Here is a 27,953-nt window from a genome sequence, read left to right as displayed (position 1 = left end):
CTGGGAACTGCTCTCTAGACAGCCTCTGGCAGTACACGCACAGACCTGGGCAGGAGGCCAGTAGGACAGCAGAGGACCTCCAGGGTCCCAGCTCTCAGTCCTCTGGGGACACTTTTTAATTAGCAGTTTTCTGTTTTTCTGTTATAAAAGTAGAACATAGTCATAATTTGGTAAACACAAAAGTAGAAGAAAGCATGAGTCATTGTCTAACCACCTGAGAAGCTGAAAACAGCTGGTTTAAGGGGAAGTGAGGACTGTAGGTGATAGGCCAAAGCCTACTGTTCCCAGTCAGCAGGGGCCCACAATTCACACTCAGAGTAATAAGGAATCTAGTCAGCTTACAGGGTGAGACTCCAGGGCAAGCCTTCTGCCACACAGCCAGTGCTAGTGCAAAGGCTATGTTCATGGAGAAAGGAGCATACCCACGGCCTGTGCACACCCGAGATTCATAGATCCAGGTGGTTCAGGGATTCACCTGGATCCCTGATCATTTAATGAGATTTCTCGAGGGGTATATGCAAGGCAGTTCCTCAAGTCTAGAACACCGAATCCTCATGCTCCCTCCAGAAAAACAGAATGTGCGCTTAGCAGCCTGGAAGACAGAATCTACAAATCAACTGGCTGCCTGGACCAAGCTGTGGTATCTGGTGTCAGTTTTAAAATAAGGCCAGATTTTTTGGGGGAAGGCTGCCTCTTCCCATGAGCTGGAGGGTACCTGCTGCCTATGATTTGATTCTCACTCATCTCTTAAAAAAAGAAGAGTGTGTGTGGCAGTGAGGTATGTATGGATAGCATAAACTTCAGGAAGGAATAAAGAAATCTGGTTTGCCTCAGTGGAGGGGGGGAAAAAAAGACCATAAAACAGAATTACACATAAGCGTACATTGTTGAAAAATCCAAGTTGTAAAATTCATTACCTGCCATTATTACATCAACATAAAAAAAACAGGCATAGGCATTTTTAACAGAAAGTTTGAATGACATTCAAAAACTGAAAATAATTTTAAAAAGCCATGATTTATAAATACATAAATATCCATGCTTACTTTTACAATGATACCTACTGGAAGAATGAGACCTTTTAAAATGCCAATCTAGACAAGATTCCTTTTGATTCCAAAAAGATTCCTCTTTTCCTACACGTTAATATCAGGAGTCTTAAAGAAAGCTGCTGTGGTCAGTGTCACATTCATCCCAGCCTCCTTTCTAAGCCTGTAGCTGATGATGAAAATGTGATGAATCTTCTCTTTTAGCTTTGATGCTGGGGAAAAAAAGAAAAGGTTATGTAGCCACGTAGTCTAGTGAATCAAATTCATAAAATACAGCAGTGATACAATATTTATATACCACCCAGATGGTAAGTAGACTCAGAAATTATTAATATTTTACTACATACAGAAAATTCAGCAAAACACTAACCATACCACCCATTTGGAAGCCAGACCTAATTTTTTTGTCTTGTCACCTGTGATCTATAAATGTTCACAATTTAAAGTGATAACAAATACTTAAAATATAACTTTTTCCTGGCATGCTGTGCAATGAAGGGTTCTAAAAGCAGAATCACACACTTACTGTTCTAAATTAAAATCAGCTGAATCCAGGTAGTAACTCAAAACATTTCACATTGAGTCAGGAGATTTAGGAGATGTGAAGGTTATGTATTTCTGGATTTCACAGTATTAGAAACTGCAAATGCATGGCTTCAAATAGTGGCAAACTGAAGCAGATATATTCTTTCTGGGTACTCTCTAGCACCTTTGGTAAATTTAAATTTGGCTTTAGACAATTTTTAAATAGGGTGTAAAGAGATCATTTTGGCTGTCACCTTATACGTGAATGGATTTCCTTAACATTTAGCAGTAGAAGTGAATTAATCTGAAATCTTTTTAGTAATCAGAGTTTTCAAGGTATGACCTATTTTCTAGCTAAGCCTGTCACTCCAGTCTTTTTGAGAAATGAAAAAGCAAAATTCCTAAGCAAAAGCAGAATATAAGAAGTCTTTCTCCGGGCCGGCTCCATGGCTGAGTGGGTAAGTTTGCACGCTCCGCTTTGGTGGCCCAGGGTTTTGCCAGTTCAGATCCTGGACATGGACATGGCACTGCTCATTAGGCCATGATGAGATGGCGTCTCACATACCACAATTAGAAGGACCCACAACTAAAATATACAAGTATGTACTGGGGGGACTTGGGGAGAAAAAGTGGGGGGGGGGACTGGCAAGAGTTGTCACCTCGGGTGCCAGTCTTAAAAAAAAGTCTTTCTCCTTTCAGAAGAGTGCAGTATCACCTGAAGAAACCATCTTTAGTCCAAAGGGGAAGAGACTCCTCTAAGCCATCTCTCAAATTTCCAATAGGATAAACCAAGACTACAGCAGCACAATGGCTGCCACTGGCTTTGGCTGCTGCAACTATGGTCTTTGACACAAGGTGTTGGCAGGCAATTCACACATTCTGGGGACCAGGCAACAGACTGGCCTGTGGGGTTAGAGAGCTTTTCTGGCCGCTTCCATTTCTAGTGATAAACGGGAAAAGAAAGTTAGCTCCACTGAGCATTTATCTTGGGTTACAAGACAAAACCTAATTTAACTAATCTGACAGGTTGGTTTTTGTTTTGTTTTAAATACTTGCCACCTTAGGATCACATCTCCTTCCAGCAAGGGAGTGGCTGCTTCATTACCTTAGAGCTTGCCAAGACTGGACACGATGCACAAAAAAGAACCTCTTGAAATGCAGGCACACTTGTTTTTCTAACTTCTGTGTCAGAATTTAGATATAGTCACTCCATACTTCGTGGATAAAAATGTTCTTGGGAAAAAAGGACCAAGTAATTAAGTTGACAAGTTCTTTCTTTGAGCCAATAATGATAGCTTCCTGGTCAATCACTCCACTTTCTCCTTAAGACAGTGCCTTGAAAATATTAACTTCGACAGTCACAGTAATGACGCCCTTCCTGAGTGAGCTGCTGCTCCTTGTTAATTATTGTTCATTAATGGGTAAGCTGCTCAACCACAAAGGCTGCCAGTAGGTGCCTAGAGATGACTTAGAAAGTTGAGATTGTTTGCTAATATATTTGTATTTGAATCCCCCTCTTTCAAAAGAAAAATTATACACCGCAACTGTTTGACAAATACCACCTGTGAGACCAATGCTCATTTCTTTCCTCAGACCAAAAAAATGAGTTGGACAGACTGCAGAGATGTACTTGCCTCAAAACTGCAGAAGAGCCGTAAGGTATTTTTAAAATCTTACGAGTGAACGTTCCTAAGTCATGTTCACTGTCCAGTCTCGAGATACCAAACAATGCCAGGCAATTCATTTCCACTTGCTAACTGCTTTAAAAGCCAACTAGACTCTAATTTTAGAGCTAATGGTCAGTTCTGGGCAGAACTACAACAGACGTTTTCAGGTGCATGGCTCAACATCAAGGTTTCTTTTTGTCTCTGGGCTGGCAATATTGCTTAAAGTTTCCTGCCTCTGTTAATGTGAAAACCTCAGGCAAGAGAGAGAAGAACTGCTGCAAAGTCCCCATGGCTCTCTTTCCAGTGGGCTCTCAGAGTGGCTTCCAATGGAGAGGGGACAGCCTGCAACACCACACAAGTCTGTCATGGCACACAGATCAGATGACTTGTTCTCAGGATGGGCTTATCTAGAAGAGTCTTAACAACTGGCAAAACTCTAAGTATCTCACTTTTCAGGATCACCTGAGATTCATTTTCAGTGGCATCAAGAGTCTAAAATTAAACTGGGTTACTAAGAAAACATGTTGTATTTGAAGGAAGATGAAATATAGGTAATACAAAAGTGCTACAGAAGGAAAGGCTCCCTGCAGTCTTCTTCCAGGTAGCCAGGTGCTAATGACTAGTCTGACGACAGGGCTGTTTTCAAGGATGCCAGGGTCGTACCTGAGGACTCTTCTCTGGAGGCTGACACTGCAATGTGTGTCAAAAATAAACACCCCAGGGCAGGGACTCCCTACATTTTCGAGGTTCAAGATCCCTTTGCAATGTTTAACAGAGAGACCCTTCTCCCTCAACACACACACATACACTTCTTCACACTGGTCTATGAATGATGTTAGGGATGTCTATCAATTACAAAACCTCAGTCTCTCCTGGGGTCTGTAGCTCAAATATCATGAAGTGTTCTGATCTCTAATAGCTCAGCATGACTGGAAAGAGTACAGCTACATATGTGACAGAGAAGTATAGTAGAAAATTGATGTGAAAAACCGATCTTAGGGGGGACAGAATACCTCTCAGGAGCAAAAAGCAAGGAAACAATCTGCCAGAAAGAGGGAGCAAAGGCTTACCCTATTCCCTTCCTGGCCCCTGCCCCATGAGGTGTCAGGCAGCTGGCAACTATCTAGCCATCCCTGCCTGGGCCCCAGGAACCTCACCACTCTGGGACACTGAAGGTCTGCCCAGAGATCTTTTTTTAAGTATTACATGAGGGGATCCAGAAAGTCACAAACTCCCAATTCACACGGCTCCCTGGCTAAAAACAATAGCTCCATTAACAGCTGATTTTAAAAACAAAATCGCCCCTTGACCAGCAACCTGAAGCTTCTGATTCAATGTTCAGATTATAAAAATAAAGAATACTTTTTTTGGCCCTGTGGCCGAGTGGTTAAGTTCACACGCTCTGCTTCAGCGGCCCAGGGCTTCACCGGTTCAAATCCTGGGCACAGACATGGCACTCTCATCAAGCCATGCTGAGGTGGCGTCCCACATGCCACAACTAGAAGGACCCACAACTTAAAAAAAAAAAAAAATACACAACTTTGTACTAAGGGGCTTTGGGAGAAAAAGGAAAAATAAAATCTTTAAAAAAAAATACTTTTTTTTAGGAAAACTAACTAAAACCAAGTGGGATGTGCTATTTAGGACTGAAGTACTTTCTGGGCAGCTGAACATTTGATTAGTTCCTTGATACCCACACAGAAGGGAACCTATTTATATGCCATGCCTCCCAAAACAGGACCCAACTGGGGTAAGGCACGGGCTTTACCTATGTGTCTGAAGATAGAAATGAAAGAGGCCAGCAGCCTTCTACTCTACAGGCATACCTCGGAGATACTGCGGGTTCCATTCCAGACCATCACAAGAAAGCAAGCATCGCAATAAAGTGAGGCAAGTCACACTCATGTTTTGGTTTCTCAGTGCATATAAAAGTTATGTTTACACTACACTGAAGTCTATTAAGCATGCAACAGCATCTCTAAAAATAATAGCAATGTACACACCTTAATTGAAAAATACTTTATTGCTAAAAATGCTAACCATTATCTGAGCCTTCAGTGAGTCATCTTTTTGCTGGTGGAGGGTCTTGCCTCAGTGTTGATGGCTGCTGACTGATCAGCGTGGTGGTTGCTAAAGGCTGGGGTGGCTGCGGCAACTTCTTAAAATAAGACAACAGTGAAGTTTGCCATGTCAATTGACTCTTCCTTTCACAAATGATTTCTCTGTAGCATGCAATAGTTCATTTTACCCACAGTAGAACTTCTTTCATAATTGGAGTCAGTCCTCTCAAAACCCTGCCGCTGCTTTATCAACTAAGTTTATGTCATATTCTAAATTCTTTGTTGTCATTTCAACAATCTTCACAGCATCTTCACCAGGAGCAGATGCCATCTCAAGAAACCACTTTCTTTGCTCATCCCTAAGAAGCAACTCCTCATCCATTAAAGTTTTATGAGATTGCAGTAATTCAGTCACACCTTCGGGCTCCAGACTTCTAGTTCTCTTTCTATTTCCACCACATCTGCATTTACTTCCTCCACTGAAGGCTTGAACCTCTCAAAGTCATCCATAAGGACTGGAATCAACTTCTTCCAAACTCCTGTTAATGTTGATTTTTTTTACCTCTTTCCATGAATCATGAATGTTCTTAATGGCATCTAGCATAGTGAATCCTTTCCAGAAGGTTTTCAATTGACTTTGCCCAGATCCATCAGAGGAATCTATGGCAGCTATAGCCTTATGAAATGTATTTCTTAAATAATAAGACTTGAAAGTCAAAATTCTCAATCCATGGGCTGCTGAATGGACGCTGTGTTAGCAGACATGAAAACAACATTGATCTCGTTGTACATCTCCATGAGAGCTCTCGGGTTACCAGGTGCACTGTCAATAAGCAGTAATATTTTGAAAGAGATCTTTTTTTCTGAACTGTAGGTCTCAACAGTGGGCTTAAAATATTCAGTAAGCCATGTTGTAAACAGATGTGCTGTCATCCAGGCTTTGTTGTTCCATATATAGAGCACAGGCAGAGTAGATTTAACTAATTCTTAAGGGCTCTAGGATTTCAGAATGGTAAATGAGCATTGGCTTCAACTTAAAGTCACCAGCTGCATTAGCCCCTAACAAGAGAGTCTGTCTTTTGAAGCTTGGAAGCCAGGCAGTGACTTCTCTTCTTTAGCTATTAAAGTCCTAGATGGCATCTTCTTCCAATATAAGGCTGTTTCATCTACACTGAAAATGTGCTGTTCAGTGTAGCTGCCTGCATGAATGATCTTAGCTAGACCTTCTGGATAACCTGCTGCAGCTTCTACACGAGCACTTGCTGCTTCCCACTGCACCTTTATGTTATGGAGATGGCTGCTTTCCTTAAACCTCATGAACCAACCTCTGCTAGCTTCAAACTTTTCTTCTGCAGATTCCTCACCTCTCTCAGCCTTCACAGAATTGAGGAGAGTGAGGGCCTTGCTCCGGATTAAGCTTTGGCCTAAGGGAATGTTGTAGGTGGTCTGATCTTCCGTCCAGACCACTAAAACTTTCTCCACACCAGCAATAAGGCTGTTTTGCTTTCTCATCATTTGTGTGTTCACTGGAATAGCACTTTTAAATTGCTTCCAGAACTTTTCCTTTGCATTCACAACTTGGCTAGCTTTTGTAAGAGACCTAGCTTTCAGCCTGTCTCAGCTTTTGACCTGCCTTCCTCACTAAGCTTAATCATTTCTAGCTTCTGATTTAAAGAGCAACTCTTCCTTTCACTTCATCACCTAGAGGTCATTGTAGGGTTATTAACTGGCCTAATTTCAATATTATTGTGTCTCAGGGAATAGGGAGGCTCCAGGAGAGGGAGAGAAATGCGGAACGGCTGGTCAGTGGAGCAGTCAGAACATAAACAGCATTTATCACTTAAGTTCACCATCCTATATAGGTACAGTTTGTGGCGCTCCAAAACAATTACAATAGTAACATCAAAGATCACTGATCACAGACCACCATAACAAATATAATAATGAAAAAGTTTGAAATGTTGCGAGAATTACCAAAATGTGACACCCAGAGATGATGTAAGCAAATGCTGTTGGAAAAATGGCGCCAATAGATTTGCTCAATGCAGGTTACCACAAACCTTCAATTTGTAGAAAACACTATCTGCCAAGCGCAATAAAGGGAAGTGCAATAAAACAAGGTGTGCCTAGATTGCTTTGGTCAATTTTGTACGTATTTTCCGAGCAGCTTCTCTGGGGTATGCCTATACTAGGTTTTGAGTTAGAGGGACTAAAACTTTAGGCACCATCTCTTCCCTCAAGAAGTTTACAATCTGCTCTAAAAGAGGCCTGAGTAAAGTGCCGAAGAAATAAACTTTGGGAGATAAGGGAGCAATTAATTGCACTGCCTGAAGAGACCCGGGCAAATGAGAAAAAGCATGTCTTGGGCAATTCTGAAAAGCAGCTGGAATGCCCAGCCCCACCTTCTGAGTCTCTTTCTGCCACACTCTCCATGGCACCAGCCCCAAGATCCAGATACAAGACTCTACTGGCAATAGCTCACTGTGTAAAAAGTCCACAGCCTCAGATCAGACTAAGCCCTGCAGAATAGAGAACAGCTATGATATGTGGACATTACTCCATCTACATTTCCATCAACAAGTTGGAAGGGCCAAACAAGTCTGGTAAGGATGAGTTAAAGTTACCAACAAGATTTTTTAATAAGTGAGAAACTGTAGCACTGTAGCCAACATTTTCTTAAAAATCAAGCAAAAGGCTCAAAACAGAATGTTCCTAGAGCAACTGAAGAGGTTGAGTTTATGTGTTACTCCAACAACGCATAATTTATCATACTGAGTTGTTATCTAGTCATGAAAAGGCTTATACCAATTACAGAAATAAAAGTGAAAGGGCTTAGATCTTTGGGGTAGTAAACAAGAGCATTCAGAAAACAATATACGTGTACTCTAATACCTCATCATAAAGGCATGGGCCATTAACTCTATAACATTTCACATGCATTTGGAAATCTTATTTACCTTTTTCATTAATTCACTTCTGGTAGTAAACTGTGGCAGGTCTTCCACTTCAATTCCATCAGCCATTTCCATCACCTTGTCTAAAAGGTCTTTGTTGTAACTGCATAACAAAAAGTAGTAAGATAAAAACCTGGGAAGAATTGTCACTGCGGGCTAATAAACTGCACGTAGCCAGACTGTAAACTCAACTCTCAGAGGACTGATTTGATACTACAGGGGAAACCGGTCCATGTGCACTAGCAGGTCAGGAAACAGTTCTTCCTGCTTGTGGATGCACAGGTGGTTCTAGGAATGCCAATAGAGCAGGTGTTTCAAGATTTACAAAACAAAAAAAATAGATTGACAAAAATAGAGGCACTGTACATCTGGCAGTATATATTCATGGATCAAAACATTTTTACTTTTTTTATGGGGCCAAGTGGTTAAGTTCACACGCTCCACTTCTATGGCCTGGGGTTCCCTGGTTCGGATCCCAGGCGTGGACCTATGCACCGCTCATCAGGCCATACTGAAGTGGCATCCCACATAGAACTAGAAGAATCTACAACTAGGATATACACCTATGTACTGAGGGGCTTTGAGGAGGAAAAAAAAAAAAAGAGGAAGATTGGCAACAGATGTCAGCTCAGGGACAATCTTCCTCACCAAAAAAAATTTATTTTTTAAACACATGGAATGTTAGTCTAATTAAAATAACGTTATTTGTTCACTTGTCCAATTTTCTGACATTTGCCTAATCTTGGATCCTGTTAACCAGGATTTGCCAGGGGCACCTGGAAGGCAGAGAAAAGAGATGGATACTTCTGGCACTGTTTCCCCAAATCCTGTTCTAATAACCCCCAACACCTGGAAGCAAAACCAGGTGCCTTAGGGCTGGAGGGGCCATATGACCAAAGTCAGACAGCCATAAGGGGCACAGAAACCAGGACTCAAGCTCAGTCATCTCATTATCCTAACAAAATTTCAGGAAATGCTAAAATAAAAGGATGTGGAAGCCTCAAGATTTGCCACCTTCTTCATGGTGGCGTATGGGGATGCCTTATCAAGCACTTCAAATACAGTCCCTTGAAGGCATCCCTTATTTCATAAAAAGAAAGGCAGAAAAGCAAAGGCTGGCTCTTGCTCAGGGTCCACAGACTGGGGCGTGGGAAGAAAAAGCCAAGGGCACAGATTACATCCTGTGGTAGATGGTAAAATCTACCAATCCTGCCAGAAGCTGCATGGCCCTACATGAATCACTTCCCCTCTCTCAGTTCTTCACGTGTAAACTAGGGAATCTCAGTTTCTGTCTCTGCACGTTGTTACCACGTGGGCGAAAGGAGCTATCGGACTGAAAGGTGATGGTCTGAGCTAATAATAATACTACAAATAACAGTGGCAACTATAGTGCCCACGGTGTACTGAGCTCTTGCTACATGGCTGCCTGTGCTAAGTGCTTTTCACCCTTTAATACTGTAGTCATCACAACAACTCATTTTCCAAATGAGGAAACTGAGGCTCTGAGAGATTAAATATCTTTCCAAGAGGCTGGCTAGGGCGGGAATCGGCCGTGGGCCTGGCCAGCGCGGTTGGGGGCGGGGTCAGCCCTGGGCAGGAGCTGCGGATCGTAAGGCAGGGGACAGGGTCAGCCAGCCGGCAGGGGTCCGCACCTGCAACCCAGGAAGAGGTGGTTGGCCCAGACCATGGAGAGGGACAGCAGCTGGTCCAGGCGGCCGCCGCCATCTGGCGGGTCGCGGTAGTCAGGCAGGTGGCGCAGAATGAATTCCATGCGGGCCTTCCATTGCTTCTCGCTCTCCGAGTAGGAGCGGAACTGCTCCGCAAAGTCGGTCGCCCGCCGCACTCCCGAAACCAGCTCCTCCACCGCAGCGGCCGCCTCGCCACCTACCATAGCGCCCTCAGCCGCCGAGGGCCGCACCTGCCCGCCGCCTTCCCGACTCGCACTGCGCCATCTCCCGGCGGCTAGAGGGGCGCGGGCGGCGCGCGACTGCTCCGGAAGACCGGCCCGGAGCGCCCTCGCCTGGAGCGGCGGCCCGGCCCAACCCGCCCTCACGAACCTCCGCAGCGGACGGCGTCTGGCTTGGGTCTACCCAGGGGCGGCAGGGGCGGTTCTCGGTTGACCCCGCGGGAAACCGGTAGGGAAACTGAGGCCCGCAAGCACCGAGTCGGGGCGTCCCTCTCCATTCGGCAGCTGGATGCCAGCCAGAGCTGTGCTGTGTCCTTGCCTAGACCCCCCGGACCCCCAGCCTGCAAACGGATGCCCTCAGTTCTGAGCACCTTACACGTGTAGCTGCTCCGAGTGCATCTTTGATTCCCAGAGGTCTCGACACCCGGCTCAGGTTGTGGCCCGCCCTCCTCGAGCGAGTCATCTATCCAATTGAATACTTGCCAGGCCCTTTGCTAGGTGCTGGGGATGCAATGAGAGCAAACTCAGAGCCCTGCTCTAATGAACTTTACCGTCTACTGGGGGAGACAGAAGTTAGTGAAATAATTGCTCAAATGAAAAATTTCAACGTTGACGAATTTTAATAAAGAGGTCTGGAGTGCTAGGAGCATGAATAACCAAGAGACCTGATCCAGACTTGGGGTCAGGAAAATGACGCTGGAGAGCTGAGGGATGAACAAGAGTTAACTACCTAAAGAGGCGTAGGCCATGGGCAGGAGAGAGCTTGGCTTGGAAAGAGAGCTGAAAGATGTGTGTGACGAGAGTCCTAGAGTGGAGGACAGTGGAGGAGATGAGGCTGCAAAGATCAGCAAGGAGAGTAGGCCATGGTAGGGATTGTGGTCTAGATCGTAAGAGGAATGGGGAGCCACTGAAGGATTGTAACCAGAGCAGTGACACTTGTGTTTCCAAAAGATACTGGAAGGAGCCAGAGTAGATGTGTCCAGAGGAGTTGAGCAGGTGAGCTGGCATGACTCTGCTGTCTGTTCTAGGGTTGGGTAGCAGACCCACTGAGAGGCAGAAGAGCTTCTCTATAAGTGGTGAATTTCCTATCCCTGGAAGCATTCAAGTACAGTAACTGGAAAGTCACTTGAGCTTCCATCAGCCTTGAGAGATTACTGACCCAATAGGTTTCCCATTCGTCCTCCATCAGATGTGGGGTGGAGTACAGAGCTGGGCCTAGAATCCAAATCCAGGGCTCCAGTGTAGGTCCTGTACTGTGAGTGGGATCCATGGGGAGAGCCAAGTATGTGCTGTCTGCTGCTTCTACAGCTTCTGATGGGAGGTCAGGGCTGCCAGTAGGCAGAAACCCCATACAGAATGGAAATACCAGGCAGACTTTTGAGTAAACTGTGCCTGCAGACCCAGCACCAGGCTCAGTGACATCCAATTATGGTTAACAATAGGGAGGCATACTTCTGTCACCCTGGTGAGCAAGGAGAATGTGAACAGGGCTGTGAGACCAAAGACAGATTCAGCTTCTCCACAGCAATCAGGATTAGGTGCCCAGAGCTGGGGCTCCCAAAACTGAGTGCAGATCATATCTCCTGAGGGGCTTGTTAACAGAGCAGATTCCCAGGCCCATCAGTGGATGCTTAGAGTCAGGGCTCCAGGTAATTGATTCTACCTGCGGCTGACCAAACATTGAAAAATATTGATGAAGGTTCTCTGAACCAAATTCTTGGTCACCTGATTATATGGTGGAGAGTCTGGCCCAGAAGTAGGAACCTGGACTTTGTGACCAGCAGCTGCAGCTACACAGCTAACTCTGCCACTGGGGTGTGAAAAAGCTAAGGGTCATGCAGCAACTAGCCTATTTAGTCATCTTTGATAATGTGGGACATATGCATATATGTACCTACATACAAAGGTCTTCAGACTTACAAGCAGGTTATAAAAACCTGAAAGTGCACAAACAAGTATTCCTGTTTTACAATATGATGTTGCTAACATTATACTTTCAAAAGTACAGAAGTAGTCTAAAAATGTTAGTATTAACATTTTACAGGATCTTGAGGTAAGTCCAGTTACTGCCCAGTTTATTGTTTCTAACTTGTTTTTATAATTCAGGTCTTCTTAGAGTAGAGTACTTACTTATATAGACAAGGATCATTTCTCCTACCTCATCTTTTTTTTTAAACATCTTTATTGAGATATAATTCACATACCATAAAATTCACCCATTTAAAGTATATAATTCGGGGCTGGCCCAGTGGTGCAGCAGTTAAGTGCGCACATCCCACTTTGGCGGCCCAGGGTTCGCCGGTTCAGATCCTGGGTATGGACTTGGCACCACTTGGCACACTATGCGTGGTAGCATCCCACTTGCAAAGTAGAGGAAGCTGGGCATGGATGTTAGCTCAAGGCCAGTCTTCCTCAGCAAAAAGAGGAGGATTGGTGGCAGATGTTAGCTCAGGGCTAATCTTACTCAAAAAAAAAAAAAAAAACACAACAAAAAACCCATAAAGTATATAATTCAATGGTTTTGGTATATTCACAGATTTGTGCAACCATCAACACAAATTAAATATAGAACATTTTTGTCGCCAGAAAAAGAAACCCCGTACCCATTAGCAATTGTTCCCCATCCCCTCCAACCCCTAGCAACAACTAATCTACTTTTTATCTCTATGAATTTCCTCTTTTGGACATTTAACATAAATGGAATTGTACAATATGTGGTCTTTTGTGACTAACTCACTTATATAAAGTTTTCAGGGTTCATCCCTATAGTAGCATGTGTCAGTACTTCACTCCTTTTTACCTTGAATAGCATGCCATTGTATGGATATACCTCATTTTGTTACCCATTCATCAGTTGCTGGACATTTGGGTTGTCTCTACCTTTTGGCTATTATGAATAATGCTGCTCTGAACATTCACGTACAAGTTTTTGTGTGGACATACATTTTCAGTTTTCTTGGGTATATAGTGGATTGCTGGGTCTATGTTTAACTTTTTGAAGAACTGACGATTATTTTCCACAGTGTCTGCATTCTGCATTCCCATCAGCAATGTATGAGTGTTCCAATTTCTCCACATCCTTGCCAACACTTATTATTTTCCCTTTTCTTCATTATAGCCATCTTAGTAGGCATAAAGTTGTATCTCACTGTGGTTTTGTTTTGTATTTTCGTAAGGCCTAATGATGCTGAGCATCTTTCATGTGCTTAGTGGCCATTTGTATATCTTCTTTGAAGAAATGTCTATTCAGATTCTTTACCCTTTTTAAAAAAAATAAGCTTCATTTTTTAGAGCAGTTTTAGGTTGACAGCAAAATTGAGCAGAAAGTACAGAGTTTCCATTTACCACCCCCCACACACATACACAGCCTCCTGCACTATCAATATCTCGCACTAGAGTGGTACATTTGTTACACTGACACATCATTATCATCCAAAGTTCATAGTTTACCTTATAGTTCACTCTTGGTGTTGCACAGTCTATGGATTTTTGACAAATGTAAGACGTATACTCACCATTAGAGTAACATACAGTATAGTTTTACTGCCCTAAAAATCATAATAGTGTGTTTTGAAGAGCAACAGTTTGTAATTTTGATGAAATCCAATTAATTTTTTCTTTTGTGAGTGATGCTTTTTGGTCCTATCTTAGAAATCTTTGTCTAACCCAATGACATAAAGATTTTCTGTTTTCTTCTGGAAGTTTTATAGTTTTAGGTTTTACGTTTAGGTCTATGATTCATGTCAAGTTAATTTTTGTATATGATGCAAAGTATGGATTGTCAAGAGTGATAAAGGATATAAGATTTTACTGTACTTGCAGGCTAACAAGTTACCCTGCCACAGTTTCAATGCATGCTGGCAAAAGACAGAAGACTCCTGAGACGAAACAGAGAACCTCATGACTCACAGCACAGCAAGCAGCAGGAGCCTCAGGTTTGCATTGGTTTCCCTTGTCCTGAGTCCCACAGGAGCTATGCCAAAGGGCCCAGGAGGATGAAGCATAAACAGGTCCACACAGTGGGTTTGTATCACAGCTGAGGAGCCCCAAGCTTAGGGAACATTAATCTTTTATAAAGGACTGCAAGCAAACCTGCCCAACCTTTGCCCCAGAGCAATACATTATCTTTTTTATCTGGACAGTAAACAAATTTGTCTTTTGCGCTGAAGGTAGACGTGATCTCTAGGCTATTACTTGGGCAAACATCCTTGAAAAGACAGTCTGGAACAAAAGGGCTGTTAGTGTTGAACTCGTAAGATACATGAGGGACCAGTGGAGAACTGTCTCCCAACATAGGATGAGATTCCTTTTTGCATATGGTTGTCTAATTGGTCCAGTACAATTTGTTGAAAAGACTATCCTTTTTCCATTGAGTCACCTTGATACCTTTGTCAAAAATCAATTGACCATATTCGTGTGAGTCTATTTCTGGACTCTCTATTCTGGTCCATTGATCTATGTCATCTTTTTACCAATGCCCTACTGTCTTGATCACTGTAGCTCAGGAGTTAGCAAACTTTTTCTGTAAAGGGTGGGCTACCTATAATTCCTGTTGCATCCTTTTCTTTGTTTCTTTTCTCAACTTTTTAAAAATGTAAAAAGCATTTTTAGCTTGTGGGCCTTACAAAAACAGGCTACAGGCTTGATTTGCCCCTGGGGCCATAGTTTACCAGCCCCTGCTGTAGCATTAGAGTAAGTCTTAAGATCAGATCATTTGAGTCCTCCAACTATTCTTTCACAAAATTGTTTTGGCTACTTGTAGTCTATTGCTTTTCAATGCAAATTTTAGCATTAGTGTGTCAATTTATAGAAAAACAGGCTGCTTAGATTTTAATTGAGATTGTTTTGAATCTTTAGATCAATTGGAAGAGAATTAATATGTTAACAATATCCAATCTTCCAATCCATAAACGTGGTATATCTCTCCGTTTGTTTAGGTCTTATTGTTGTGGTATATTTTAAAATCCAGGGAAACAATTGATACACGTATTTACCGCTTTATTTGTTCTTCATTCCTTCTCTGTTTCTTACCTTCCATCTGTTTTATTTTTCTTCTACCTGAAAAATTTGTTAGCGTTTCCTTTGGTACTGGTCTGCTGGTGGCAAGCTCACTTTTTGTCACTTTGAAAAGACTTTATTTTGCCTTCCGTATTCGTTGCATGGCTGCGTAAAAAATTACTGCAAAACTTGGTGACTTAAACAATAAACATTTATTATCTTACAGTTTCTGTGAATTAGGAATTCAGGGATGACTTGGCTGGGTGGTTCTGGCTCAGGGTCTCTCATGAGCTGTCGGCTCCTCTGTTGGCTGGTGCTTCATTACGTGAAGGCTGCGTAGGGCTAGAGGAGCCGCCTCCAAGATGGCTCATTCGCATGGCTGTCTGCCGCAGGTCTCAGTTTCTCACCACATGGACCGCTCCACGGGGCTGCTTCAGTGTCCTCACATGACAGCAGCCGTCCTTCAGAGTAAGTGAACCAAGAAAGAGCAAGGCAGAAGCCACAATGTCTTTTATGATATGGACTCATAAGTCACATGCCATCACTTCCGACGTACTCTGTTCGTTAGAAGTCTCTAAGACCAGTACACATTCAAGGGCAAGAGAATTAGGCTCCACCTTTTGAATGGACTGTCAAAGAATTTGTGAATGTTATTTTAAACCACCACACTTTATTTTCTTTTTTTTTTTCTTTTCTCTTCTCTTCTTTTTTCCTTTTCTTCTCCTTTTTTCCTCTTCCTCCTCCTCCTAAGATTATCTTCTAGAACATTCCTCACAAATTCTTTTGATCATGGGCCTGAAAACCTTAAGAGAAATTCCAGAAGATACTCTAGAATCTAGAATATTTCCTTTCAATTCTTTTACCGCTAATTTATTTCTCATGTCTACGTTGAATTGGTTACTAAGTCTAACATATCCTAAATATTAGTGTCTCTAGTATTTCCCTTTTAAGTAAACTGTTGCTTTTCTGCTGAAAAAAAATCATTTTTCCAATTTGGGGGAGTATCCATTGATTCCCATTTTACTCAATGTCTTGTTTTTCATCAAGAATAAGTATTTAATTTTATCAAATGAATTTTCAACATTTATAAAGATAATCATATGATTTTCTATTTAGAACTATTATTATGATGATTTATATTAGCAGATTTTCTAATATTGAACCTTATTTCTATTCCTAGAATAAACTCCATTTGGTCACAATATGTTATTCTTTCAGTGTGCTTTTGGATTCTGTTTGCTAAAATTTTATTTAGGATTTTTGCATAGATGGTTATACATGATATTGACCTATTTTTTTCTTTATTCTTGCAGTCATTTTTTTTTTTGCATCAGTGTCCTGCTATTTGCTTTATGAAAAGAATTTGTAAGTTTTTCTTCTTTTTCTAGGCTATGAAACATTTTAAAAATCACTGGAATCATCTGTTCTTTAAAGGTTAGTAGATTTATAGAAGTCCCCTGTAAAACAATGGGCCTGGTGTTTCTTGTTTTTTGGGGGAGGAAGGGATAAGAATTTGGCAAATTTTTTTGACAAAATTATTTATTAAAATTATTATTCATGGGGCCGGTCCTGTGGTCAAGTGGTTAAGTTCACATGCTCTGCTTCGGTGGCCCAGGGTTTCACTGGTTCGGATCCTGGGCACGGACATGGCACCACTTGTCAGGCCATGTGTCCCACATGCCGTGACTAGAAGGAAGGACCCACAACTAAAAATACACAAGTATGTACTGGGGGGCTTTGGGGAGAAAAAAAGAAAAATTAAAAAAATAAAAAGTATTAAAAAATATTATTTGTTATAATTTATATGTCATATCTGTATATATTCTATTTATGTATAATATTATTTAATTAAAATTATTTTGAAAAATTGTTTTATGCAAATTCATCTATTTTTGTTTCTTGGTAAAATTGTACATTTCATATGGGTTTTCAATTTTATTTGCATAAAATTATATAAGATATTCTCTTATGGTTTTTTTGTTTTGCTTTGTTATATTTTTTACCTCTAATGTTTGTGTGACTATTTGCCACTTGTAATTTCTTATTTTCAGTATTTGCACATTTCTTCTCCTTTGTGATTAACTTTGTTTGTGGATTACCTAATTTATTGAATTTTTTTCTAAGAACAAGCTGATTTATTTATAAGTTCTCTATTTTTATTAACTGGTTAATTTCTGTATTTATCTTTATTAATTTTTCCTTTTGCTTTCGTTTGGTTTATTTTTAAATTCTCTTTCTCGCTTTTTGAGCCAGCTGTTTAGTTCATTTATTTTTCTTTCATTTATGTGGCCATAATTTTTTAAGGCTATGAATTTTCCATTAAGTACTACTTTAGCTGTACTTGGAGATCCTTCTATATAGTATGTTCATTAGTATTGTTTTCTAGAAATTCTGCAGTTCTGAATTTGTGTTTTCGCTTTGATTATGGAGTTATTTAATATAGACCCCAAATACACACCCAAATAGAAGGGCACTTTTTCTGTATTCTGAATATGTTATAAAGGTCAATGGTAATTGTGTTGTTATTGTACAATGCTATCTATTTATTTTTACTGTGGGAATTTAATGAGGTTTGGTTAGTGGCCTGACATATAACCTTATGTGTGTGTGTGTGCACATGCACATTTGTGTACAAATATTCCAGATCACTTGCAAAGAAAATATATTCTCTGTTCTCAGGGAGCAATATTTGATGCATATCAATAACATCTACCTTTTTGATTATGTTGTTTGAGCTTCTAGATACTGTTTTAATTTTGACCACTTGATCTGTTTTGGATTGGGAAAGGAGAATCAAAGTCTCCTATTATTTGTCTTTGTCTAAATCTCCTTACATCTTTATATTTTCTATTATATGAAAATCCCTACTGTATTATTTGGTTCATAGATATTCATAACTTAAATTTTCATGGTGAATTGTAGCTTTTAGCATTGAAAAGTACTTCTCTTTATCTGTTTAAAGCTTTTTGTCCTGATTTCTATGTTGTCAGATATTCAGATTTTTAGTGTTTGTATTTTCTGGTATGTGTTTCTTTGCCCATCCTTTCGTCAACCTTTCTGAATCATTTTGTTTTAGATCTATACAGCTTAGGTTTGGATTGGACTTTGTGATCTATTTTAAAAGTCATTTTAAAAATAAATGAGTTAAACCCATTTATATTTATTGAGATTACAGATATATTTGGTCACAATTTTCTCTCATTTTTTGTGTTGTGTTTTCAATATGTATTTTTGTATTTGTCCTTTTTCTTAATGTACTTTTGATATTTAGGAGGTTTATATTTTCACTCTATAAGTTACCTTTGTAAAATACCTTTGATCCATTCTCTTTGAGGACTGTGTCTTTTGGTTCCTACTATGAGCAGCAATAAAATTATCTCGTAATCTCATCCTCTCTCCCTCACCCCTCCTCCATTATCCAGTCAAAAGAATATCAATCTCAGTGTTTGTGTTAAATGTGCCTAAGCTTCTACTTGATTTGGAAACTTTAAATACTATCCTTTGACTCAATTACTTTGAGGCACTCAGTGAGCTTTTTTTATTTCTATCTTCTCTCTCTCTTCTTCAGTTTTTTACTAGTGAGAAAATTCTACAGTATAAGGGATGTAACATCTGCATTCCAATCTGTCACTCTAATGTCTATATTCGTTTTACTCTTATTTCTACAGTTAAATGCATTCAGTGCTCAGGGAAGGCCCTTTTACCCTGATTTCCTCAGGTTTGCTCAGTGGTGCTGAGACAGTTGGTACTGTTCCATGGTTCTTATAAATTCCTCAGAAAGGGTTCATGACAATAACATTCCTTGATTTCTTACAGATTTTTAAATGTTTGTTTTGTCAACCTTAAAAAACAGAGACTAGTTTAAGAGGCAAAGCGTTTATCTGAGATCAAAGAGTTGCAATTCGAGAAAGTACAGATTCAGGTAGAAACCCAAATAGTGTCCTGATTACAGGGTGAAAGCAAAGAGTTTTTATAAGAAAAGGAAAGGGATAATTACATGAGTTGGAAGAGGAAGAAAAAAGAGTTTTTCTATTGGTGTTAACAAGCTAGGCTACTCTTGGTTATACATTGATCAGCTATTGATTCTATCTTCAGAAAGTCTACAATCATCAGTCTTTGTGATGAGGAGGTCTGTTTTCCTGCTGACTTCTCAAACAATTGCTTGTAAAACAATTGCCATTTTGGCCCAGTCCAAAGGTTTGGTCCAGTCCAAGGTTTAAGGCACAAAACAAGCAAGCCAGTTCCCCTGGAATGGCTGCTCCAGCTCTCTTTTAAAATGGTTCCTTGGGGCCGGCCCGGTGGTGCAGTGGTTAAGTGCGCACATTCTGCTTCTCAGTGGCCCGGGGTTCGCTGGTTTGGATTCCAGGTGCGGACATGGCACCACTTGGCATGCCATGCTGTGGAGGCGCCCCACATATAAAGTAGAGAAAGATGGGCATGGATGTTAGCTCAGGGCCAGTCTTCCTCAGCAAAAATTGGAGGATTGGCAGCAGTTAGCTCAGGGCTAATCTTCCTCAAAAAAAAAGAAAAAAAGATGAAAAAAATGGCTCCACTTAAGTCAGTTTTCACGGTCTATAGGTCTTGACAGTTAGTTTGGCTGGATGGAATTCTTGGCCCATACTTTTCTTCCTTTGAGTGTCTTGTAGGTGTTGCTCCCCTGTTTGGGTAGAGATTGCTGCCCTGGGGAAGCGGTGGAGAGGTGGGACCAGGGGAGCGTTCTCTGTGGCCACAGAGACGGACCTCAAACATGACCCTTCTGAGAAGTCATCTCTTCTCTGGATTTCAGAGCTTGCTTGAGGAGAGCTTCTCTGTCCATCTCTGTTTCCCAGATCTCTTTACAGCCTTTTACTAAGAAAATGTACTCACTTTTGGAAGTTTTATTTTTTTCAGTGCTTTCCAAGACTTTCCATTGTCCTCAGCAATCTTGCTTTGTTCTCATAGTCGCCTTTCAGAGTAGGATCCCCTCTGGAAGGGAACACTTGCTAGAGATTTCTGAATCTATTCCCACCTGACTCAAAGTTTTTCACCAGGTTTCCTGCTCTCTTTCACCTTTGGCAGCTCTTAACAACACTTTGGAGGGTACATTTTTCTCCTGTTTCACCAAATATGCAGTTGGCAGGTTTGTTGTTGTCTTTGTTGAGTGTGAGACAATTCAGAATTAAACCGCTGCCATGTGTTCCTTCTGAAAAGGAACATTCTCCTACTTTTAAATTATAATAAAAAATTTTAATCAATGCCACTATGACTTATCCTTTCAACTAAATTTCCATGAACATCCAGGTTTTTTTCCCTTCTGATAAACTCCTAGAAGTAGAATTCCTGGTTCAAAAGAGCATGGCCACTTTTAAAGCTTTTACTGTGTTTTGCCAAAGTACCCCCTGGAAAGTTTGTACCTAAGTTTCCATACCTACTAACTGCAGGCTTCCTCTTTATTTTTTATTTATTTATTTGTGAGGAAGAGTGGCCCTGAGCTAACATCTGTGCCCATCTTCCTCTATTTTGTGTGTGTGGGTTGCCACCACAGCATGGCTTGATGAGTAGTGTAGGTCTGCACCTGGGATCTGAACATATGAACCCAGCCTGCCAAGGTGGATTGTAGGGAAGGAAGACATTTCCTCTACCCTCTCTGGGTTCGTCTGGCCAGAGAACAAATTAAATTCACATGAGACAGAATAGCAGGAAAAAATTAAACAAAGCTTTATAACACGTATACATGGGAGAGGTCAGGCAAGCTCAGCAACTCGCCAAAATGGCTGAAGCCACCACCTTAAATATCATATCCAGCTAACGACAAAGGAGGATGTTGGGGGTGGGGGAGTCAGTTACAGGAGGTTACCAGAAACAGGAATGAGATCATTATGCAGATTTAAGTCCTTGCCTTTGGTATTGATTAAGAGTTTCTAGAGATAAAGTCATCCCCATTCTTCCTGGTACAGAGAGGGAGATAACTTTACAGATGGAGATTTCCTTTACAATGTAAATGTCTCCTAACAAAGGGCAAGCAAGTTCCACTCCTCAGAGCCTCCTTCCCTGTCCCAGTTTATCAAAAGCAACCAGCCCAGTAATTCTCATGCCAAAGAGACATATCTTGGCGTGGCCAAGACCAGTCCCCTACAGGATCATGTGAACTTAACCAGTGAGCTGCCCAGGCTGGCCCCCCAGGCTTCCTCTTAAAGATAGTGAATAGTTACTGCAATCACTGCTCTCATATTCTTGAATTTCTGGAATCTCTTGAGCAAAACCTTCCTTCTCTTTGTGCAGCCTCCCACTTTGTGCCTGATGCTCTGTAGAAGCTCCGGGCCCAGAGGGCCTGGTACAGAGACATCAAGCTGGAAAAGCAGCTAGTCCTTATCACTCCTCAGCACTTTCAGCTCTTCTGTTCTGATTTTGGTCTTGAAAAGGGGGGCCAATCTGACAGGTGAACACGTCCCTGGAAATGGCTCAAGGAGGCCTCCTGGTGGGCAGTCAGGTGAGAGCACTGAACGTAGACTGTAGGGTTTCTTTTCTTCCCACCACAAACAAGCTCAGCAAGTAACCTAAATTCATAGTGGTCATGGAAGTACCAAGGGGAAAAAATACCTATTTTCCCTTCATACACTACAAAACTGTTCTAAAATAGCCAAATGGACTGGAGAAGCGGTTTTATTCTTGCCCATCCTGCCTTGGAAAAGCTGAAAATGCAGATGCATTAAAAGTATCAAGTGGAGAGAGCTCTTCCAGCTGGCTTTCTAGCATTTGCAGAGGAAAGTTTTCCCAGCCAAAGGCTGGGAGACGTTAAAAGCTATGAAACCTTGGGACCCACAGCTATTAAAGAAGCATCTGAATTCTGAATATTCCTCTTCTAGGGCTTTTCCAAGATTGGGACTCACCAACAGCACACAGCTCTCACAGGGGCAAATGATATGCAAAACTTTTTTCAGTCTGCTTATGATAATTGCCTCAAATTAACATCACAAGGCAGTGGAAATTACATTCCCCAAAGGCTTCCTACTGCAGGAAGTTATCCTGCTCCTTACTGCAAAGGTAGTAACGATTAAAATCAGGTTAGCTTCTGTCTTGCAAAAGTTTGTCTGTTAATCCATTATTTATATTCCTATAAAAAGGCATTTCTGTATCAAAATGCATGAATTTTAACCTGTTGTAAATGAAAAAGTTTTTTTCTATTGTATCAGACAAGTCTTCTCTCTGCCAGAAACCTTAAAATTGAAGTTCTTATAACAGCAGTCGAGTGGCTTTTACCTAACTGCATGGATGTTCAGTGTTCAGATCACAGGAAGTTATAGTCCTTTGCTGTCCTGTACGCCTCGGGCCATACCAGGAGTTCAGTCTGAGTGCCTTATTTTAAGCACAGCATTGATGAACTAAAGTGCTCACCAGGAAGCAGATGGAGGAGAGGAGCCGGAGACCAGTTTGCATGGGAGCAGAGGACATAGTTGGAGAGGCCCTATAACTGACTTCAGATCATTGAAGGGCTGCTTGGTAGAAGATGGCTCATTTGTCGTCGCTTTTCAAGGCAGGCATAAGGCCAAAGAGAGAGCTACAGAAAGTTAGATTTCATCTTTAAATAGAAGAACTTTAAACAATTAGAGCTTTCTGAAAAATACAAAATACTTCCTTCGGTTGAACTGACCTCCCAGTCATCTCACATCTATAATGAATGCATGATTGCACTAGATACATAAATAAATATTTTATAATTAAAAAAAATATGGCCACAGCTATTTGTTTTTAGAAAGCCTTGAAATTGTTTAAGCAAAGCAAACACTTTTGTTATTATGACCACTAGTTTTGTAGAATAGGACCCTGGGGCTAATCATCTTCATCCCACTTGGGTTCCGGAATCCTGTTGCCTGCCTGGCTGCTGTTGACATCTACTCACATAAGGAATAATTAATAGCAAAACAACAAAAATGCTTTATATTCGTGTTCTTCCTCCTTTTTAAATATCCAGATTTCAGCTGTTTCTCTTTCTCTATATACTTTTATGTTTGTGTATTTCCAAATTATATATTTATATATTCCAGAGATGATTTTAGCTTTCGGGAGGACCCACATGTCCTTAGTATTAATTCTGTTAACCCCAAAGAACAGCGTCCCCAGCACAAAAGGGAGACAGCGATAGTCAGTGGTGGAAGAGGATCTCCCTACAGTCCAAGAACAAAGTCCTCTTTTGAGAGTGAAACTCTTAAGAAAGCAGCTGTAGACAAGATTAGGCGTCTGTGTAAGAAATTTGCTTAAAGAGATCGTTTTTCAATAAAAAGCAAGAAGGGGTGACATAGGTGTGGTCCCACTTCTGAATTTAGCTAAACTGAGGTCACGTCTCATCCTGCCCTGCCCCCTCTCAGGAAAGAAAATGCAGCAAAGGGACGGTGATGACCCGCAGGAGCCCTGGGCCAGCTCCTGAGCCCTGAGGGACCCTGCTGCCAGTCACAGAAAAGGAGTGCACTCTGTTAATGCTCTGGGCTCACAGAGACTGGCCGCGGACTGGCGGGCACCGCGCCATGCACGTCTCCGCAGACCCCAAATCACTGTGCAGCATCTGACCAGGAAGTTCTCAGTTTCCATACATGTTTCCCACGCCGTGAATGGAATTGCAGATGCACTTTCTGGTCCCACTCTCACTTTAGCCACAGGCCTAGCATAGGGGGCTAGTGAAAGGAGAGCCCACGTTTTAAGGTGCCAGATTTTGCAAATAAAAATACTGAGCGCCTGGTTAAATTTGAATTTCAGATAAACAAGGAATACTTTTTTTACTGTAAGCATATTCCAAATGTGTTTTCTCTGGCAACCCTACCACATTTTCTGATCAATATTTGATACTTTAAAAGAAAATGAATGAATGAATGAATGAATGAATGGAGAGGAAGATCAACAGAACAGAAACAGGTCACAGAGATGCAATTAGTGAATATATAATGCTTTTTAAATTTTGTTAATTTAAAATATTTTCTATTAATTTTCCTTTTAAAAATTATTTTTTATTTTTATGAAAATAATGTATACACACATAAAAATTAAAAAGTCAAATAGTATTAAGGCATATGGTGAAAAATAGCAGTCCCCTATACCCAACCCCACCCCCAATCTGATGCCCAGAGGCACCCAGTGGGACTCTTTCAGCTATTTCTCCCAGTTTTAACCTCCTCTCCCATTTTTCTAAATAGTATGTTTATAGTGTTGTTTTGTTGATTTGTCAGTTTTAGACATTACCCACTTTCTTGCAAATGATGAGAAGATGAAGATTTGATTCTTTTACCCACCGCCACCTGCCTCCTCCTTCCCTTTCTCCCAGCTTCCCAACACTGTTCATTACAGTCTTTGGTTAAATCAGTAATCTGTGTTTACATTATTATGGCTATTTACATTTTTTTTGTGTTGCGTCTGTTTTCTTTTACAGTTTATGTGTTGTGGGATTTGTAGGTAGCAATTGCCACGTATTTTTTGTTTACTAAGTTTTTCATAAACTTATTACTAATTCTCAAAACCTTCTAATAACCCCTCAACATAATTTTCCACCTAGTCACTCTGTCAGGTAACCCATATGGCCTGTCTCTGTCTTGAAGTCCTCTATTCTCTGACTCAGAGGTGGGCTCCATACCTAGGCCCACTGCCCCACTGTCAGCCAAGGTCTCCTTTGCCAGCATCCTGGGCATCCCTTTGCCCTTTCCTGGACATGTGGTCCTCATTCTTGGATTATTTTCTTGTTCAGGCGAAGAGCTTCCTGAGGAAGGGAGCATGAGAGGCAAATTATTTGTGATCTCTTGTGTCTGAAAGAATCTTTTATTGTACCATTTCTCTTAACTAATGGTTTGAGTTTAGATTTCTAAGCTATAAATCACTCTCACTGAGGGCCTCACTCCTTTATCTTCCAGCTTCCAGTGTTGCTGTTGGGAAGTCTGGTGCCATTCTGATCCCTGATCCTTTCAATGGACCTGTTTTTGCTTTCTGGGTCTTTTTAGGGTCTTTTCTTTATCCCTGGTGTTCTGACATTTCATGATAATGAACCTTGAGATATAAATCTTATTTTCCCTTCCTGAGGATTTTATAGCATTTTTAAAGCTTTCTTTTCTTCTCCTCCCTGAGCTTATGCATTCTTCCTCCCTTGTCACTCCTCCTCTCTCCCCCACACCTGTCTCTCATGTCTGAGGCTTGCCTTAAAAGTCTGGGGAATCTCGGCTCTCTGATCATATTTAAGAATTATGTGCTGAAGAGATGATTGCATGGTCAGCATGCTGGGGTGGAGCTTGTCTAACGGTGGGTGGCCTTCCCTGTAGGGGGAGGTTGGTCATGAGCTGATTCTCCCAGTGGGGATCCCAAATGTCTGTATCAGTAGGTCTTTCCCTTGAACCTGCTCAGTTGCTACAGAAAAGGGTTGTTTAGTCTCCATCCTGGGGGTAAGGGGTGTGCCTGGCTGCCAGGTTGTCTAGAAGCAGGGTGAGGAAGAGGGGCTGGGAGTTAACCTTTTAGTGTCTAGATTTCCATTTATTCTCCATACTTTCAGTGCTGCACTTCATACTTACCCCCCACAGTGCCTGATGTGCTGATCCAAATTCCCACTTCACGTCTCCTGCAGGGTGGGAGAGGTGTGGCAACCCCACTGCCCAGCTGGGACTGTGCTCTCTCCCAGATTCCACCAGTTGTCCCAGTTGCAGCGCTGCCCTCCCTGTCCCGGCAGCTTGGCCTGCCTCTCCCCGGCACCCTCTGCAGGCATCAGGCCTTCAGCCTCCCCCGCACTGCCGTGTGACTCGCCGTTCCTTCCTCTGCTTCCCACCTTCCAAAAATGTACAGACATCCTTCGTCTGCTGCCATCTCCTCCCCTATCCTCATAGACCTGGTGGATTTGTAATTCTTTTTACTCTTTTGTAGTTGTTTTTAGTAGGGTTTTGGGAGGAAGCAGATGGAGACTCATGAGAGGCTCTTCTACCACATTTAACTAGGAGTTCTTTAGGGTCCATTTTCACTCTGAAACACTTGAGGGGAACAATTTCCAGGCCCCATTCTGAAATAACTCCTGCTGTCAGTCAACACAGTCACTTTTTTTTTTTTTTGAGGAAGATTAGCCCTGAGCTAACTATTGCCAATCGTCCTCTTTTTGCTGAAGAAGCCTGGCCCTGAGCTAACATCGTGCCCATCTTCCTCTACTTTATAGGTGGGATGCCTACCACAGCATGGTGTGCCAAGCAGTGCCATGTGCACACGCGGGATCCGAACTCTCGAACCCGGGGCCGCCGAGAAGCGGAACGTGCGAACTTAACCACTGCGTCACCAGCCGGCCCCAACAGTCACTTTTTTTTTTATTATGGGGTAGGTGTTTCTTGATCAGAAATGGACCAAAGTCCAAACACACACATTGTTTAATCATATTAGCAAAACAGTCTTTGACCTTTGGAGCAAGATCCAAATGTGTTTCTCTGCTTTTGTCTAGGAACGGGGGACAGAAAATCATGAAAGTTGCTTTGAAATGTGGCCCCGGCCCCAATTCTTCCCAGACCTGCTCTGTCTTCTGGGCTTGAAAAAAAGCCAGGAGAATGCTGAAATACCATCGCCTTTGAATTAATCATGAGCCCCACCTCTCCTGCTATCCTGTGTTTACACATTGCTGCTATTGTGTTCTATCTGCTGGCGGATCTCCTTTCATCTACAGGCCACACAAAACCCTCTTCATTTAAAGCTGCACATGTGGCTCCTGAGTTAAGAGGGGGCATTTTAGCAATAGTTCCTCATTCCTCTTATTGAAGGGCTCAAAGTCTTAGGGAAGGCTCGCTGCTGTTTCAGTGTGCTCCACTGTGCCCAGCTGACATCTAAAGTCCAGACAAGCTAAGGAGAGAGAGCAAGGCCAGGAGGCTGTCACAGGGAAAGGTAGCTCTGTGGGGTGGGGCAAGGGGTTAGCTGGAGAGTGAGTGGACCAGGATAGAGAGGGCCTTGAATGCCACACTAAGGACTTTGCACTTTCCTGCAGGCAGTGGGGAACCACCCAAAGATCTTGAGCAGGAGAGTGACATGAGGTAAACTATGCTTTAAGAAAATTAATCTGGGGCTGGCCCAGTGGCATGGTGGTTAAGTTCGTGGACTCCGCTTCAACAGCCCAAGGTTCATGGATTTGGATCCCAGGCGCAGACCTACACACCACTCATCAAGCCATGCTGTGGTGGCAACCCACGTACAAAATAGAGGTAGATTGGCACAGATGTTAGCTCAGGGCCAATCTTCCTCACCAAAAAAAAAAGAAAAGAAAAGAAAAGAAAAAGAAAATTAAGCTGATAGCTTGGGTGGGAGGGTTCAGGGCAGGGAGAGGCTGGAGTCTAGGAGGCCAGTTAGGTAAAGTGGTTCTTAACTCTGGCTACATAGATCACTGGGGGAGCTTTTTAAAAATCCAGACCCTGGCCTCTATCCTGTGAGATTTTGTTTCAAGTGGTCTGGGGAGGGGACCATGAATGTGTTCTTAAGACATTCCCCAGGTACAGCACTGAGCCAGGAGGCTATCATGACAAGCCAACAAAGGGAACTAGACCTCAAAGATGGGGCTGTCATTCTGGGAGGTTAGAGGAAGAAACAGATTGGAGAGACGCTGCCAGGGGTAGGGGGTAGTCCCACCAGATCTCTGCCTGTTTCAAGACCTAGAGGAAGGAGGCATGAGGAAAACCGTTGAGCGGGGCCTGGAGAACCAAGTGGAGGCTGGTACCCTCCCTGCAGGAGAAACTAGAAGATCAGATTTGAGAGAAGATAGTGGCAGGGGACACTCAGGGTGCCAGGTGGGCCTGGGACATGGGGGAAAGTGAATTGGTGAGCATCTG

At 42.1% G+C, this 27,953-nt stretch overlaps 1 protein-coding gene and 2 long non-coding RNA genes across 3 annotated transcripts; 2 read left to right on the top strand and 1 right to left on the bottom strand.

The window, feature by feature from the left end:
* Positions 1 to 867: 867 nt before the first annotated feature.
* Positions 868 to 10,613, bottom strand: CDKN2AIPNL (CDKN2A interacting protein N-terminal like). The gene is made up of 3 exons (XM_014846416.3): positions 9,908 to 10,613; positions 8,259 to 8,358; positions 868 to 1,261 (listed from the first exon to the last, which is right to left on the bottom strand). Exons 1-3 carry the CDS (start codon positions 10,144 to 10,146, stop codon positions 1,250 to 1,252), a joined length of 351 nt encoding a protein of 116 aa, XP_014701902.1. The 5' UTR covers positions 10,147 to 10,613; the 3' UTR covers positions 868 to 1,249.
* On the top strand, positions 3,107 to 7,432 carry LOC139046178 (uncharacterized). Its single transcript, XR_011505821.1, has 3 exons — positions 3,107 to 3,233; positions 4,980 to 5,131; positions 5,608 to 7,432. It is a non-coding gene; the product is annotated as an uncharacterized lncRNA (long non-coding RNA).
* Positions 10,256 to 27,375, top strand: LOC106834652 (uncharacterized). The gene is made up of 5 exons (XR_011505820.1): positions 10,256 to 10,390; positions 13,984 to 14,096; positions 16,548 to 16,593; positions 26,309 to 26,463; positions 26,585 to 27,375. It is a non-coding gene; the product is annotated as an uncharacterized lncRNA (long non-coding RNA).
* Positions 27,376 to 27,953: the final 578 nt, after the last annotated feature.

Source organism: Equus asinus, chromosome 9 (genome assembly GCF_041296235.1).
Source record: "Equus asinus isolate D_3611 breed Donkey chromosome 9, EquAss-T2T_v2, whole genome shotgun sequence".
Lineage (NCBI taxonomy): Eukaryota > Metazoa > Chordata > Mammalia > Perissodactyla > Equidae > Equus > Equus asinus.
The sequence above is the reverse complement of the archived record's forward strand: the minus strand, read 5'-3'. Positions and strand labels throughout refer to the sequence as shown.